The 13,306-nt window shown below is 36.6% G+C and overlaps 2 protein-coding genes across 4 annotated transcripts in view; one reads left to right on the forward strand and one right to left on the reverse strand.

The window, feature by feature from the left end:
- Positions 1 to 131: 131 nt before the first annotated feature.
- Positions 132 to 4,610, forward strand: si:ch73-196l6.5 (riboflavin transporter 2). Of its 2 annotated transcripts, XM_047150588.2 has the most exons (5): positions 132 to 284; positions 377 to 515; positions 1,438 to 2,478; positions 2,638 to 2,761; positions 3,583 to 4,610. In XM_047150588.2, exons 2-5 carry the CDS (start codon positions 499 to 501, stop codon positions 3,787 to 3,789), a joined length of 1,389 nt encoding a protein of 462 aa, XP_047006544.1. In that variant the 5' UTR covers positions 132 to 284; positions 377 to 498; the 3' UTR covers positions 3,790 to 4,610. The 2 variants fall into 2 exon arrangements, with proteins under 2 accessions (XP_047006544.1, XP_017309463.2); XM_017453974.3 differs by having other exon boundaries at positions 132 to 515.
- A 3,222-nt stretch (positions 4,611 to 7,832) lies between these two features.
- The window catches only part of nfatc1 (nuclear factor of activated T cells 1), a 45,819-nt gene continuing 40,345 nt past the window's right edge, over positions 7,833 to 13,306 (reverse strand). For both annotated transcript variants that reach the window (XM_017455309.3, XM_017455308.3), the window contains exon 10: positions 7,833 to 9,105. In XM_017455309.3, coding sequence (XP_017310798.1) covers positions 9,050 to 9,105 — 56 coding nt within the window. In that variant the 3' untranslated portion in view covers positions 7,833 to 9,049. The remainder of the gene's footprint in view (positions 9,106 to 13,306) is intronic.

The raw sequence follows: 13,306 nt of genomic DNA on the forward strand, positions 1-13,306 counted from the left end.
GTGTCCATATTAAACAGTAAATAATGTCTAAGGTTTGCAGAAAACATGACATTACATAACGCAGGCACACTCTGAGAGATCACAGTTAAAGATTTACTCCAGTTAAAGTTTGCCAAGGTTACTTAAGGCTTAACATACTTTTGTTGTGCAGGTTGCATTTTTGACAAAACTTGTATCTTACTAACATATGCATGAGCTGTGATATTTTGTTTCAACTGTTGTGTAATATATTTCCCCTTTAAAGTACTATCAAGCTTAAAGGTTTGCGTAAAGGGCTTCAATAAGTGAGTTACCTTTGTAGTAATATGCTAATTACAATGTGTAAGTTAAGAAATATTGTGAATCTGCAAAGCCTCTATGTTGGTTTTAATCTCAGGTGGAAGTATAATCAAGTGTGTGCACCTTTTGATAAAACATCAACAGGCAGGTCATCATGGTTGGTCAGTCAATGCACACCTACAATCTCAAACAAAAGTTAACACACTCCTCAGCTGCCAGATGACACTGACTAACGAGTGAGTATCTAACCTTTAAGCACAGCGATTGTGCATTTTAATTTATTTTTACTAGCAAACTTTTTACACTGTAGTAACTGCACAATGATAAATATTCTGCTAGTGTTTTCCATGGGTCAATAATGTTCAGAGACATTTAAAAGCTTGAAAAAAGGATAATTGTTTATTTGTAGCAACATTTGTTGATCTGATTGTCAGACTACTGAAACTGTACTGATTGTCTTCAGGCTTGCTTAAAATCAACACAGTTTCCTGATGTTGTTACAAAATGATTAGGAACAACTTCAGTGCAATGCAAAGATCTTGAAGATAGACAAATGGTCTACACTACTAGCCAGTTAAGTTTAGATGAGCGTAGTTTAGTTCTAAAGAAATTTGAAAATGACAGTTGCACCGAGGGGTTGTATGAAATGGAATTTAAACATACTGATGTTTTTTTTTATATAGCCAGTGGGTCTGAAATTATCCAATTTTGTTTCAGTGACTGAAGTCATAACCCACCATTGTCAATTGTATTATGCCTACAAATAATTTCAGCTGGAATCTAACGATTTTTAATAAAAAATAAAAAAAATGGGTTAATGGGTGGAAAATTAATAAGTAGATAAATAATATGTTGAGGACATTTAAATGAGCCTAATTTAAAAAAATAATAAAATTAAAAACATTGTAAAATAAATCTGTGCTAAGGGGGTCAGTTAATTTCTTTACACACTTACTGTAAAAGTTTTTAGAAATCCTCAGTTAACCCATAGGGAGACTGAATAATAATTCCCAAATTTTCTAATAATTTACTAAGTCTATGACTCAGGTCTACTTGTCTAACTATTAATCTTAACCTAAATTTTGTCTATGATGGTTTGTTTTACATTTGTTGTGCATATACAGTAAACTTTATTTTTTGTTACTATTAATCTATTAGAGACTCCAAACAGATCAAGGATATGTCCCTCCTCACGCACGTCTTAGCCTGCCTGTTTGGAATGGGCTCCTGGGTGACCATTTGTGGGCTTTGGGTTGAGCTGCCCCTCATCGTCCCTCAGGTGCCTGAAGGCTGGTACCTTCCCTCCTATCTCTCCATCCTGACCCAGGTTGCTAATGTTGGTCCTCTGTTTGTCACCCTGATGCACCGATTCCGACCGGGAAAGCTCAATGAAACCGCTGTGATCTACTTCATTGTCTGCTTTGGGACCCTTGCAAGTGTCCTCTTAGCTTTCTTGTGGAAGGAAACGGTTATAGTTCAAGGAGTCGAACGCAGCATTTATCTCCTGATCCTGACTTTCTTCATCTCCACTGTGGACTGTACCTCATCAGTGACTTTCCTACCATTCATGATGCAGCTCAAGGCAGAGTATCTCACCACCTATTATGTAGGTGAAGGTTTGAGTGGACTGGTCCCAGCTGTAGTGGCTCTGATTCAAGGAGTAGGTGCCATGCACTGTGTCAATAGCTCCCAAAACTTCAATCCCAATGAAACAATAAGTGGGTCTTTGGATTCAGCTAATTACCTAATACCACATTACTTACCAGCCAACTTCTCAGCTAAGGCTTTCTTTTTCTTCCTGGCAGCCATGATGTTTGTCTGCTTCGTAGCCTTCCTGCTTTTGAACAAGCTCCCAGTAGTGGCTCGAGAGCGCTCAATCAGCCTCAAATACCAAGGTGCTATTAGAATGTCGGACTTTGTGAGGGAAAAGAAAAATTCTGAACAGAAGCCCATGATGAAGTCTCCAAATGTTATCAAGAAGTTCAGTGGGATGTATGGAAAGGGAATCTACAGCTGGGCACAAATTGTGTACATTTTCATCATCCTGGCCTGGGTGAATGCTCTGACCAACTCAGTGTTACTATCAGTTCAGTCCTACTCATGTCTGCCTTATGGAAACCGTGCTTATCATTGGTCTGCTACTTTGGCCTCCTTAGCAAACCCATTGGCATGCTTCATTGCCATGTTCTATGCTCAAAGGTGAGTGACCACTTTAAAGGATTTTTATTGTATTTGTTTGTGTTCAGAAAGTGTTTGAGACGTCAGAGGATTTTATGAGCCTCTAAAAATGTTCAAACTACATAAACTACCATATTATAACACAGAAACCTTAAGCCCAAGTTCTTTCCATGTTTAAAGGTCATTGGTTCTGATGGGGTTTCTGACTGCTTTTGGCTCTGTTATTGGTGTTTATATCATGGGCATGGCAGTACTGAGTCCCTGTCCACTGCTGGTCAACCACATTTCTGGAGCCATTCTAATAGTAAGTTGTGTGTTCCATGAAGCATACTTGAAATTAACCTTCTTTGTTCTGCAAGCAAATTCTATTTTGTTTGTGGTGACCTGGGAAAATCTACACCTACAAACTTTCCTGAACTGAAATGTGTTTCTTATTTACACCTATCTCAATCACAAATTCTACCATTTTAAAATCTGGCTACCCCCAAAAGTGAAAATTTACATAATTTATAACAATACTTACAATCTACTAACAGATAAACATTCATTTAAAAAATTTAAAGAATTGTGTTTACTATAGGAATTCCACACTCCATCTCATCGCCTGAGATTATAGTCACTTATAGCATCTGAACGAGCCTCATTGTCATCTCTTCTCTGATCTCTACTCACGCTAACATCAGTGAGGAAATAATTGCTGATTTATTAAGTCATTCCTGTTGAACACATTTCTTGTTATTAATGTCTTATTTTGGACTTGTGACTTTCACCAATGTACATAGCCTTCCAACAATTCGATCAGATATTTGTTGTGTAAGAAAATCACACTTAGGTTTTGGTAGACTGAATGGATATATTACTGTGCAGTATATTTAAACTGGCTCCTTTGCAGGCTGACAGCCAATATAACATTATAAAGTAATCCAAATACAATGTCCACATTGTTTTGGTAAAATATACTGAATGCAGAATTCAGCCACAGTGACATTCAATGTATTTTCCCAGGCTGCCACGTGTATTCATAAAATAAACACATTTCATTAAGAATGTATGTCTATAATGGTCACTGTTTAATATTCTAGAAAAGAAAGTTAATATTTTTATATTAAATTCTCTCTATAACAGGTGGCAGCTTGGACATTTTTTGTTCTCACACTGTCCTATGTGAAGGTGATAATTGCGGTGATCTTGCGTGATGAAGGTCACAGCGCTCTCGTGTGGTGTGGTGCAGTAGTGCAGTTGGGCTCACTGCTGGGAGCTGTGATAATGTTCCCTTTAGTCAATGTGTACGACTTTTTCTCTTCAGGAGACCCATGTAACACCAGGTGCTAATGTCAGAATACAGTATACTAGAAATGTGGGTCTGTTTTTGCTGGGTGAATATGAAATCTGACAACATGGAAGTATGATATACAGCAGGTGTGTCCAGTCTTATCTGCAATGGGCCAGTGCAGATTTTCATCCAATCCTGCAGGACCCACATCTGATTCTACCTGTTTAACCAGCTGAGCTTTTGGTAGACTCGGGTGTTGCTTCTGCTTAGTTGGAATGAAAAGCCTTTTCCGGATAAGATTGGACACCACTGATATGCAGCATAACATATTGTAATATTTTAGTAGTACTGATTTATGTGGCTGTTTAAATACAGATGTTCTTTAAATGTAGAAAATAAATTTTAAAAAAAATATTTTTTTGTAATATGAGCTTTGTAACATTTTAATTAGTTAATACATATTTAGCACATTTTCTGCAATCTGCCATATTACTTAACAACATATTCGTAAATAGTAAAGAATTGATATGTTGTTTTTTTTTTCTTTATTCTAATATTTTGAGATAATGGATTTTTGATTTCCATGAGCTGTAAGCCGTAATCATCACGATTAAAACAAAAAAGGCTTGAAATATTTTACTTTATGTGTAGTAAAAATAGACACACATCCTCTTCCAGGTTGATTCATAACATTTCCAGTTGACTGGAAACAACTTGTGGTGATGTAGGTGACTTTGGTTACACAGAATTATGTCATGCTCTGCGTTTCATATATATAGTAGTGGTTTAGTACAAGGGCTTCAGAGTGCTCTCATTATTCTATCCTGCTTTATTCTATCCTGTATTAACCATCTTTCTGTAATAAACCTTTTTACCTTCAGAGGAGGAGTCTGCGAGTGTTGTCTAATTTCCACAACAGTAGTTTTGGAGACTTTCTGACCCCAAGATGCAGCTGCAATTCTCCAGCTGTGATCCTTGGAGGTTTTTTGGTCATTCGAACCATCCTCTTCACAGTGTGTTGAGACGATATAGACCCACGTCCAATTCCAGGTTGATTCATAACATTTCCAGTTGACTGGAACTTCTTAATTATTGCCCTGATGGTGGAAATGGGCATTTTCAATGCTTGTGCTATTTTCTTATAGCCACTTCTCATTTTGTGAAGCTCAACATTTTGCCGCACATCACAGCTAAATTCCTTGTTCTTACCCATTGCTATGAATGACTAAGGGAATTTGGCCTATGTGTTACCTCATATTTATTCCACTGTGAAACAGGAAGTCATGGTTGAACAATTTCACTGTTCCTAGTCTAATAGGTGTACTAAAAAGTTAAAATATCAATGGGAATATACTTGCACACCTATATTTAAACAAAAGATCAAAAGGTTAAACAATAAAGACAATTTTTCACAGCCTTCTTTGCTCATATTAACCAAGGGTGCCAATATTATTGGAGGGAACTGCATGTTTTTCCAAACTGAAAATAAATTCAATGAAATGAAAAGGAAAATAAGGGCTCTAGGACTACAATGCATTCTGCTTTCTGTGGGCAGTGGTGGCTGATCGGAAGGTTGGGAGTTCAAACCCCAGTACTGCCAAACTGCCACTGTTGGGCCTTTGAACAAGGCCCTTAACCCTATCTACTCCAGGGGCACCGTATCATGGCTGACTGTGCGTTCTGACCCCAACTTCCTAACAAGCTGGGATATATGAAGAAAAGAATTTCACTGTGCTGTAATGTATCTGTGACAAATAAAGGCTTCTTCTTAAATCATTCAGTGTGACAAAATGGCCACTTGATGGCAATAGCTACATATTTTAAATTCCCTTTCAACATGACCATTTGGATTTCTTTGGTGTTTCAAAAGATATTTAAGTACAAAATGTGTGAGAAAACACATGACCTGTATGATAGATCCAACCATAAGAAATTCATTGCCATAGGACCATTTGATTTCATCATAAAGGGGTACCTTTATATATATATATATATATATATATATATATATATATATATATATATATATATATATATATATATATATATATATATATATATATATATATATATATATATATATCATATATACAGCAAAAAGACAGGTTTCACAGATGTCCATTTAATCAGAAGTAACATAAATAGTAAAATACTCTATGTTATGATATTGTTGTTACTGTAAAATCAAAACTGTACCAAAATGAATTCTCCCTAAATAGCTGTATGATTGTATGCTACTGATCACTGAGGAATATGTACTGTATATAAACCCTGAATTTCATTGGAATGTCTGATGATGATAATAATAATAATAATAATAATAATAATAACATTTATGACAACAACAACAACAACAACCAACCTCAAATTATGCAGAACACAAGCAAGACCTTACTGGTGATCAGGACGCAAGCTACTAATAGCGTTGTTATTTATGGGCCATGGCTCTGATGATAACACACTTGGGGCGGGTTCTGTCACCATGGATGTGTCAGTGGGGATTCATGCCCATGGAAAATATGCCTGCTGTCCTGGCAGGTGTCACAGGGGTCTTGGCACAGGGCCTGAGCTCAACAGCTGTTTTTCTGGTATTGCATGTCTCCTTCCAGATTCTTTAGGGACCAGACGTTTCTTCCCACTCCAAAATAATGGCACAGAATTAGTTTTACATGAGATGGCACAGTAGTGGTACATTCTCGTGGGGATGGGAGCCGGATCCCCCCATGTGTGTTTGTGTATGCTTGCACCAGCAGCAGTATGTATGAGAGAAGGTCAACACAGGTCAACATAGGGTACAGAACAAAACAATTTCATCTAGCATACTAAAGTTAAACAACATACATAGAACCTCTTCACAAATGATTTCGTAGAGTTCATATGAACTCAGATCCTTTTCAACATTCTTCTCTATTTCAGTTTTATGCAGTATAGTTGCACTGTGTTTTATGCAATTTTATATTTGCCATATTTTAATGTCTGTGTTATTGGGGTGTATAATAAAGGATCAGGTGAACTGTAATAGGGTTCTGATGGTACAAAAACCTAAAAGGACATAGAGGATATTTGGAGAGAAATTAATATTAATATTAACTAGTCATCAAGCTAGTCTGTAAAAGTAAGAACATACAACTGATTTGCAAATCATAAACAATGCTTACATTAAAGGTGTATATTGACTCAAGAAAGAGGAAATACAGTAAGTAGCAGACTATACTTTTTAAAAATATTTTCTCCCTTTTAATCTCAATTATTTAAAAAAAAAAACTTTATTAATATTGGTGTCAGTTTCAGAAATGTTTTGAATGAAACCTGTTTTAAAAGGAAATCAGCTCTACAAATGAATTCAGCGAAAGGTTTTTTCTTTTCTGTCAAAGTAATGTAAAATATTGAGAAACTGTAATGTAAGAAACTTGAGGAATATTAGTATTAATATGGTTTATTCCACAGTGCTGTTGAATTCTTGAATCTGATTGGTCAGTAGGTGCTGGTTAATTTTCTACAACTGCAGTTTGGACAGTATTTCCGGCTTTATTTATACAAATTAAAGAGTGATATTAATGCACTCATTATGCTGTCAATTTTATAGTAAGAACTTACACAGGGATATGAGAGATACACCACATAAACACATTCTGAAAAAAATGTGTGAGGAAATATTTAACATTTTTGGAAAGAGTCTCCAGTGTGAGCAATTTGTAACGGTCCAAGGTAAAGCTGAAACTTTACATTATCTGACATGGGAAAGTCTTCAAGGAGTAGGGATTTGCTGTTTCTCTACAAGTGATAAGCTGCAATAAGCTGTATATTTTTATTCTTATTCCTGTTATTATTATTATATTTTTATTTATATTTTATTTAACGTTTTATTCCTTATTTAGTGTAATGTAGTAGTTCCTGTTATAACAAACTGAATATGTTACACCCCATAATACAATAGAGATATTTGTGATTTCTGATTAATGCCATTTAGACAAAGTGATCACAGATCTGTTAGTTTGTTTTTAAAACAAAACAAAAACTCAATGCTGGTATGTTTCCTGAAAGTCCTCTGGAACTGAATAATGTATTTTAAAGGAATAATGCCCTTCTACACATCATAAGATCTTTGTTAAATGCATTTATTGTGCATATTTTGCTATTGCTAATGCAAAAAAAAAAGTACTAATAATTGTAAATTGGGATACAAGATGCTGGCAGAAAAACAGTATCTTTGTGTGTTGCTTCATGAATTCACCGTTCGTCAAGAAAACAAAAAAATACAAAACGAATCATATGTTGAAATTTTTCCTCAAATTATCATTATCAATTATCAAGGAGAAGTACAAAGTAAAGTGCAAACATTAGCTAATAACCTACAAAACAATGGCATCAATACTACCACGATATTGAGTTTCAGAAAACAAACAAACAAAAATAGTTGTGGCAAAAAAACAACATTTTCCTGTCATCAGCTAGATAAAACGATTATAAAAAATTTTCAGCAAAAATTGACAACATGCAACTAAGCAGAAAAGGAAATCTGTGGTCATAACAATGCAAAGAAAAAAGGCACAAACCGCTCACGGAGGCACAGAGGATATACAGGTAGTGCAGAGGAAGTTCGGAAAAAGATCACGGCCTAACCTCAATAGAACACTTTGGTTTAGAAATTTTTGAAATGTAAGGCTGTACTGCTCATTCCATTTATGACTTTAACTACCACAATACAAAGTACTTATTTCCCTGTGTACAAGTCATTCCAGCTCAGGTAGAGACAATAAATATGATTCTCTTGCAATGTATATATATATAAAAAAAATGCAATTCCAGTTATATGTTTCATTACATCTGGACAAAATCCCAATGTAAGCAAAGGAATGGCTATTCAGACATGATTCATTACCATATTAGACATTTGTCTAATTACGTGACTACTGATTGTAAGGCCTATTGACATTTATACATACGTTAAACATTTTAACATTAAAATAATAATGGAAAACAAATTGCACTTGGGTAATAATTTAAAAAGCTACACGAGTGCAGAAGAGGAAATGTAGGGGTGGGGTGGGGGGGTGGTGGTGAATAATACCATACACATGGGCTTGGTCCATCAGTTCACACACATTGTTTTGGTAGTACATGGTTATTCCATACACTGTCTGTGATGCTTTTTCAGTCAATATCTTAGATCTGACTGCTTTACAATTGTGAGCAGTACAATCGATTCTGCAGTGCTGATGTTGTTATTGCAATCAGGCTAAGTCAAGGCATGTTTTTGTTCTGGTATGAAAGGTTCAAAACATCAATTTCTTCTGTGTGATTCACGTCCCGTTGGCGCTATGCATGGGTATGTACGGAGATGCTGGACAGGTCATTCCTTATGATCTCATTGACTGTAAAAGAACAGAAAAATTGGTGTTACTTGTGTAGTGAGTGTATAAAACCAGGCTTCAGTGCAACGCTTTCTATGAAGGCCATGTCTATAATCAACACATCTTATACCAAAGCAAATCATGATTTATGATTTTATACGTATCTTTACAAAAGATGAACTCACATCACCGAAAAATACATCACACTTATGCCATGTGTACAATGAGTGTGTGTGTGTGAGAGAGAGATAGAGTGTGTGAGTGTGTGTGTGTGTGAGAGAGAAAGTGAGAAAAGGAGGATGCTGTGCCATGCCCTCTGATCAGAGGATCCAAGAGCTCTGGTGTCCACTGCCTTCCTGCCTGCTCTGTGTCTCACAGCATTCCCACAGTCACGGCTTCTTTCAGACACTATCAGCTATGTTCTTTGGCCCTGACATGGGAAGTGACAGGATATAGCTCTAACCTAAAACAACTCCAGACCGTCGTAGACAGAGCGATAGCAAGGACAAGCAGCTTGTGTAGTTAGTGTGTTAACATGTTAGCAGCAGACATATTATCTTACTGCATTCCCATAGGGAGCATTTTGTAACATGGTTTTATTTCATCTAATCACTTATATCAGTGTTAAATGGGATGATAGACAGCTGAACTAAATCACCGTCTCTAAAACATAGTATCAGCTAGTGCAACTGCTTTAAAACAACACATTCCTTTTCTGTTATAGACCGAGAGAAAGGTCAGCAGCGGCTACATTCCTCAGATTGCACATAAACACCTGTAGACATCTCTCTCCTCTGGTGCTTTCTTTTCTCATTTACAATTGTAGCATGATTTGAAGTGTTACAGCCCTTCTGCCATTGCGTAAATAATTTTAAAATACTTCTAACTACACTTATAGGGGGAACATGTTCATCAAGGGTTGTTCGAGGGATTATAATTGGAATATTTTCTAAAAGGGAATACTCTATTGTAGTGATAAACCAAAGCCTTTATGGATGTAAAGTGTACTAAATACATTGCACTACATTTGAGTTCTTTGTATAGCAAATGATTTTATCTTTCTAAATGGGCTCTACTAAGAACATTTTGTGAACCTCTCTATTATAGGAACCTCTCTATTATAGGGTTCTATATAAAACTAAAAAACTAAAAGGGGTTTCCCCAGAGAGACAAACAGAAAAACCATTTATGGTTCCAAATGTAACCATCTCCAAGCATTTGCTTCATGCCAGGGTTCGACTTGGAACCGTTTCTGAAAGAAAAAGTCCTCTATTTTTTGCCTCTGGGGAATAAACTGAGGTATATTTTAAGTTTCTAAATGGTTTTATAAGGTTTCATTCTGTGGTGAATGATTCCATCTTTCAAAGGGGGTTCTACACAGAGACTAACCAATGAAATACATAAGGTGATAAATTTAGCCAGTTCTATGAATGTAGCAAATAGATTGTACTACATTCCTCATGCTACATGCTTCATAAGGCTTCATTTTGTGCTTAAAGGTTCCATTTTTCTAGAGGGGTTTTACATAAAATCTTTCAGAGTTTCCACTTAGGGACAAACCAAAACAACTGAACAAATTACGTTGCCGAATTTAACTTGTTCAATAAATGCAGCTTTATTTAAAGAAAAAAAAAAAAATTAAAGCTCAGACTGCAGTAAATGTGTTGTTTTGCACAAAGTAAAGAAAAGGAAAACTGGAGCCAGAGAGAAAAAGCGAGAGAGAACGGGGAGCCACGTGAGCTGGAAGCTGTGGGTTTCCTCCCAGCCAAGACTGGGAAGCCTGCTGAGGAATTCCCTCCGAATGACCCGTGGCCTTGGCGCTCCCACCACAAAGCAGCCTTGGGGACCAAGAGGCAGGCCAGATTGCTGACATTCCGGTTGAAACAATAGAGCCCAGGCTTCCTTTCATCTCCTGATGTGGTGTTAAGGAGACGCCCTACCTGACCAAGATCTGACCAACAGCTCAGTGCATCCTAACGCAAACTTCTCATCCGCTTGCAAACGGATAGGGTGTGGATGACTACAGAACTCCAGGAAGGGTCACAAAAGTGTTTACATTTAACCAGAAATTAGAGCTAAATATCAGAAATTGGCATCAGGATTGACCACATGAACGAAAAATGAACAGAACCTTATGCACTGTATTAAGATAACTAAAAAACCTCATTAATCATGAGTAAGGAAAAGCAGCATACTGTGTGTTACCACAGATCTGTAAATCAAAACTCCTTTCAGAGTATCAAGAGGAGGAGTTTTCTCATGGCGACGGAGTCATAAATATTAAAACCTCACATTTCTTTCGCCCTGCTACTGGATTTAATCTGCTGTTACTAATATTCGTGCAGGAAAAGAATTAGCGTGATGGCTGAATTATGGGGAGCAAATCACATGTGTTCATCTTTGAAATACCAGACCATGCTGAAACAATTAGATGCCTTTGACGGTTAGGAGTAATTTGCAAGGATATGTCCTCATGACGAATTCTGGCAAAACCCTGAGAACTTTAATGGGAGTGGAATCAATATTCAGATCACTTGAAATGCTCCCATCTGTTCAAACACAGGAGGTGTTCAGGAAGAAATACCTGTCTGGGTGTCACTGTGCACTAAACTTTCATTCAGAGAATTTATTACAAGCTGCAGGTCTCCAAAGTCATCATTTAGATATTAGTAATGGATGAATGGCCTGCAGGTGTAGACTCTTGAATCATAGTAAAGCAGATGTGACACCGGTCATGAAAGTTTCATTAATGCGTTTAGATCCCACTATTCTAACTATTCACGCAGGGATGCAGCAGTAATGGCAAATTAATCTCTATAGGTAAATACAGCGTATAATTTTTATTCTATAAGAATGACAAAATATTCATTATTCCATTATTGATAATTATTCTGAAATTCTACCAGTGATTTAGACGTCTCGATCTGTGCAGAAGTCCAATATGACCTCTCTTTTCTCCATTTAATGTCTGCCACGTGTGTCCATTGAGCATTCGAATCAGTGAAGCTCAGTCTGCTCGCAACGACGTCTGGCTTTCAACTCACTTGGAGCTGTTTGTGATCAGACGGTCATCCAAATCTCTTGGTGAAAATAATCCATTCCTACTCAGGTTACTCAGTGCATGCACTCATCAGGGTCTGCTCTATGCTTTTGGCTCGATGCTTTTGCAAAGCAGATCATTGTTATGACCATTTTCCCTCCTTTAACATCTGCCATGTGTGTCTACGGAGTACTAACACTAAGTTCAGTTCAGTCTGCTCACGGCTCAGTGCAGCTTTCCTCCAGCGTTTCATCAGTGTCCATACACAGAACCCAACTGGCTAGTTTAACAACACCAAACATTAAAATGTTGTTTAGCCAAGCCAGACATTTGGTCTCAATCTTTTAGTAAACTTGTGTGTAAATATTTTCATATGCCAATCCAAATTGGTCTAAAAATTGCAACCAGATCTTCAAATGTTTTGGTAATGCTGATTTTCTCCATACTCACTGGAGTATATTGCTATATGCAAATAAACTGTAAAAGTGCCTTCACGACACAGCTGATTATATTTAGTGAAGTCCACAAAGCTCTATAAAAGGCAAAGCTTAAAGAGGTGAAAACTGCAAATTGACAACTAAATGGTGAAAGGAGTGCGTAAGGCTTCAGAGTTCCTAAATAGGTTGTGCCCTAAATATTCCAGTAATGCAGCTTAGCCATCACAGAACATTAATGAACAGAGATGCACACCAAATCTTCATCGTTTAATAGGGTGCCATTTCATTTGGCCTGATTGACAGGCAAGTCTTAGTTATCTAAATTTTGTGATTTCTTTTGGACTGCTTTCTTTAATGTCATTAATATGAAACCACAAACTTTTCATTAAATCCACGAGTGCAAGTTAAATAAAATTGACATAGTCTATAAAATTATATAGTCAGTTTTATAAAATTGTAAAATCAGTCGAGGTTCACATTAGCCAGTCTACTTATAGGTAAATTTACACAAACTGTTGGTTGGTAGCATTTTTCTCAACTGAATGGATTTTCATTTTCAAATGATTCTTGAAAACATTTGTTTGTATCCAGTTTGATAATTGAGGCCCATAAATGAATTTATTCTGGTTGGGTAACAACCCAACATTTCTTCATGGGGTTTGTAATGATTCAATGACTTCCCCTCATAATGACTGCTCATGCTCAGAGAATGCTGTGTTTTAGGCCTAGACTAATGATATCCGAG

The sequence above is a fragment of the Ictalurus punctatus genome, chromosome 24 (genome assembly GCF_001660625.3).
Source record: "Ictalurus punctatus breed USDA103 chromosome 24, Coco_2.0, whole genome shotgun sequence".
NCBI lineage: Eukaryota > Metazoa > Chordata > Actinopteri > Siluriformes > Ictaluridae > Ictalurus > Ictalurus punctatus.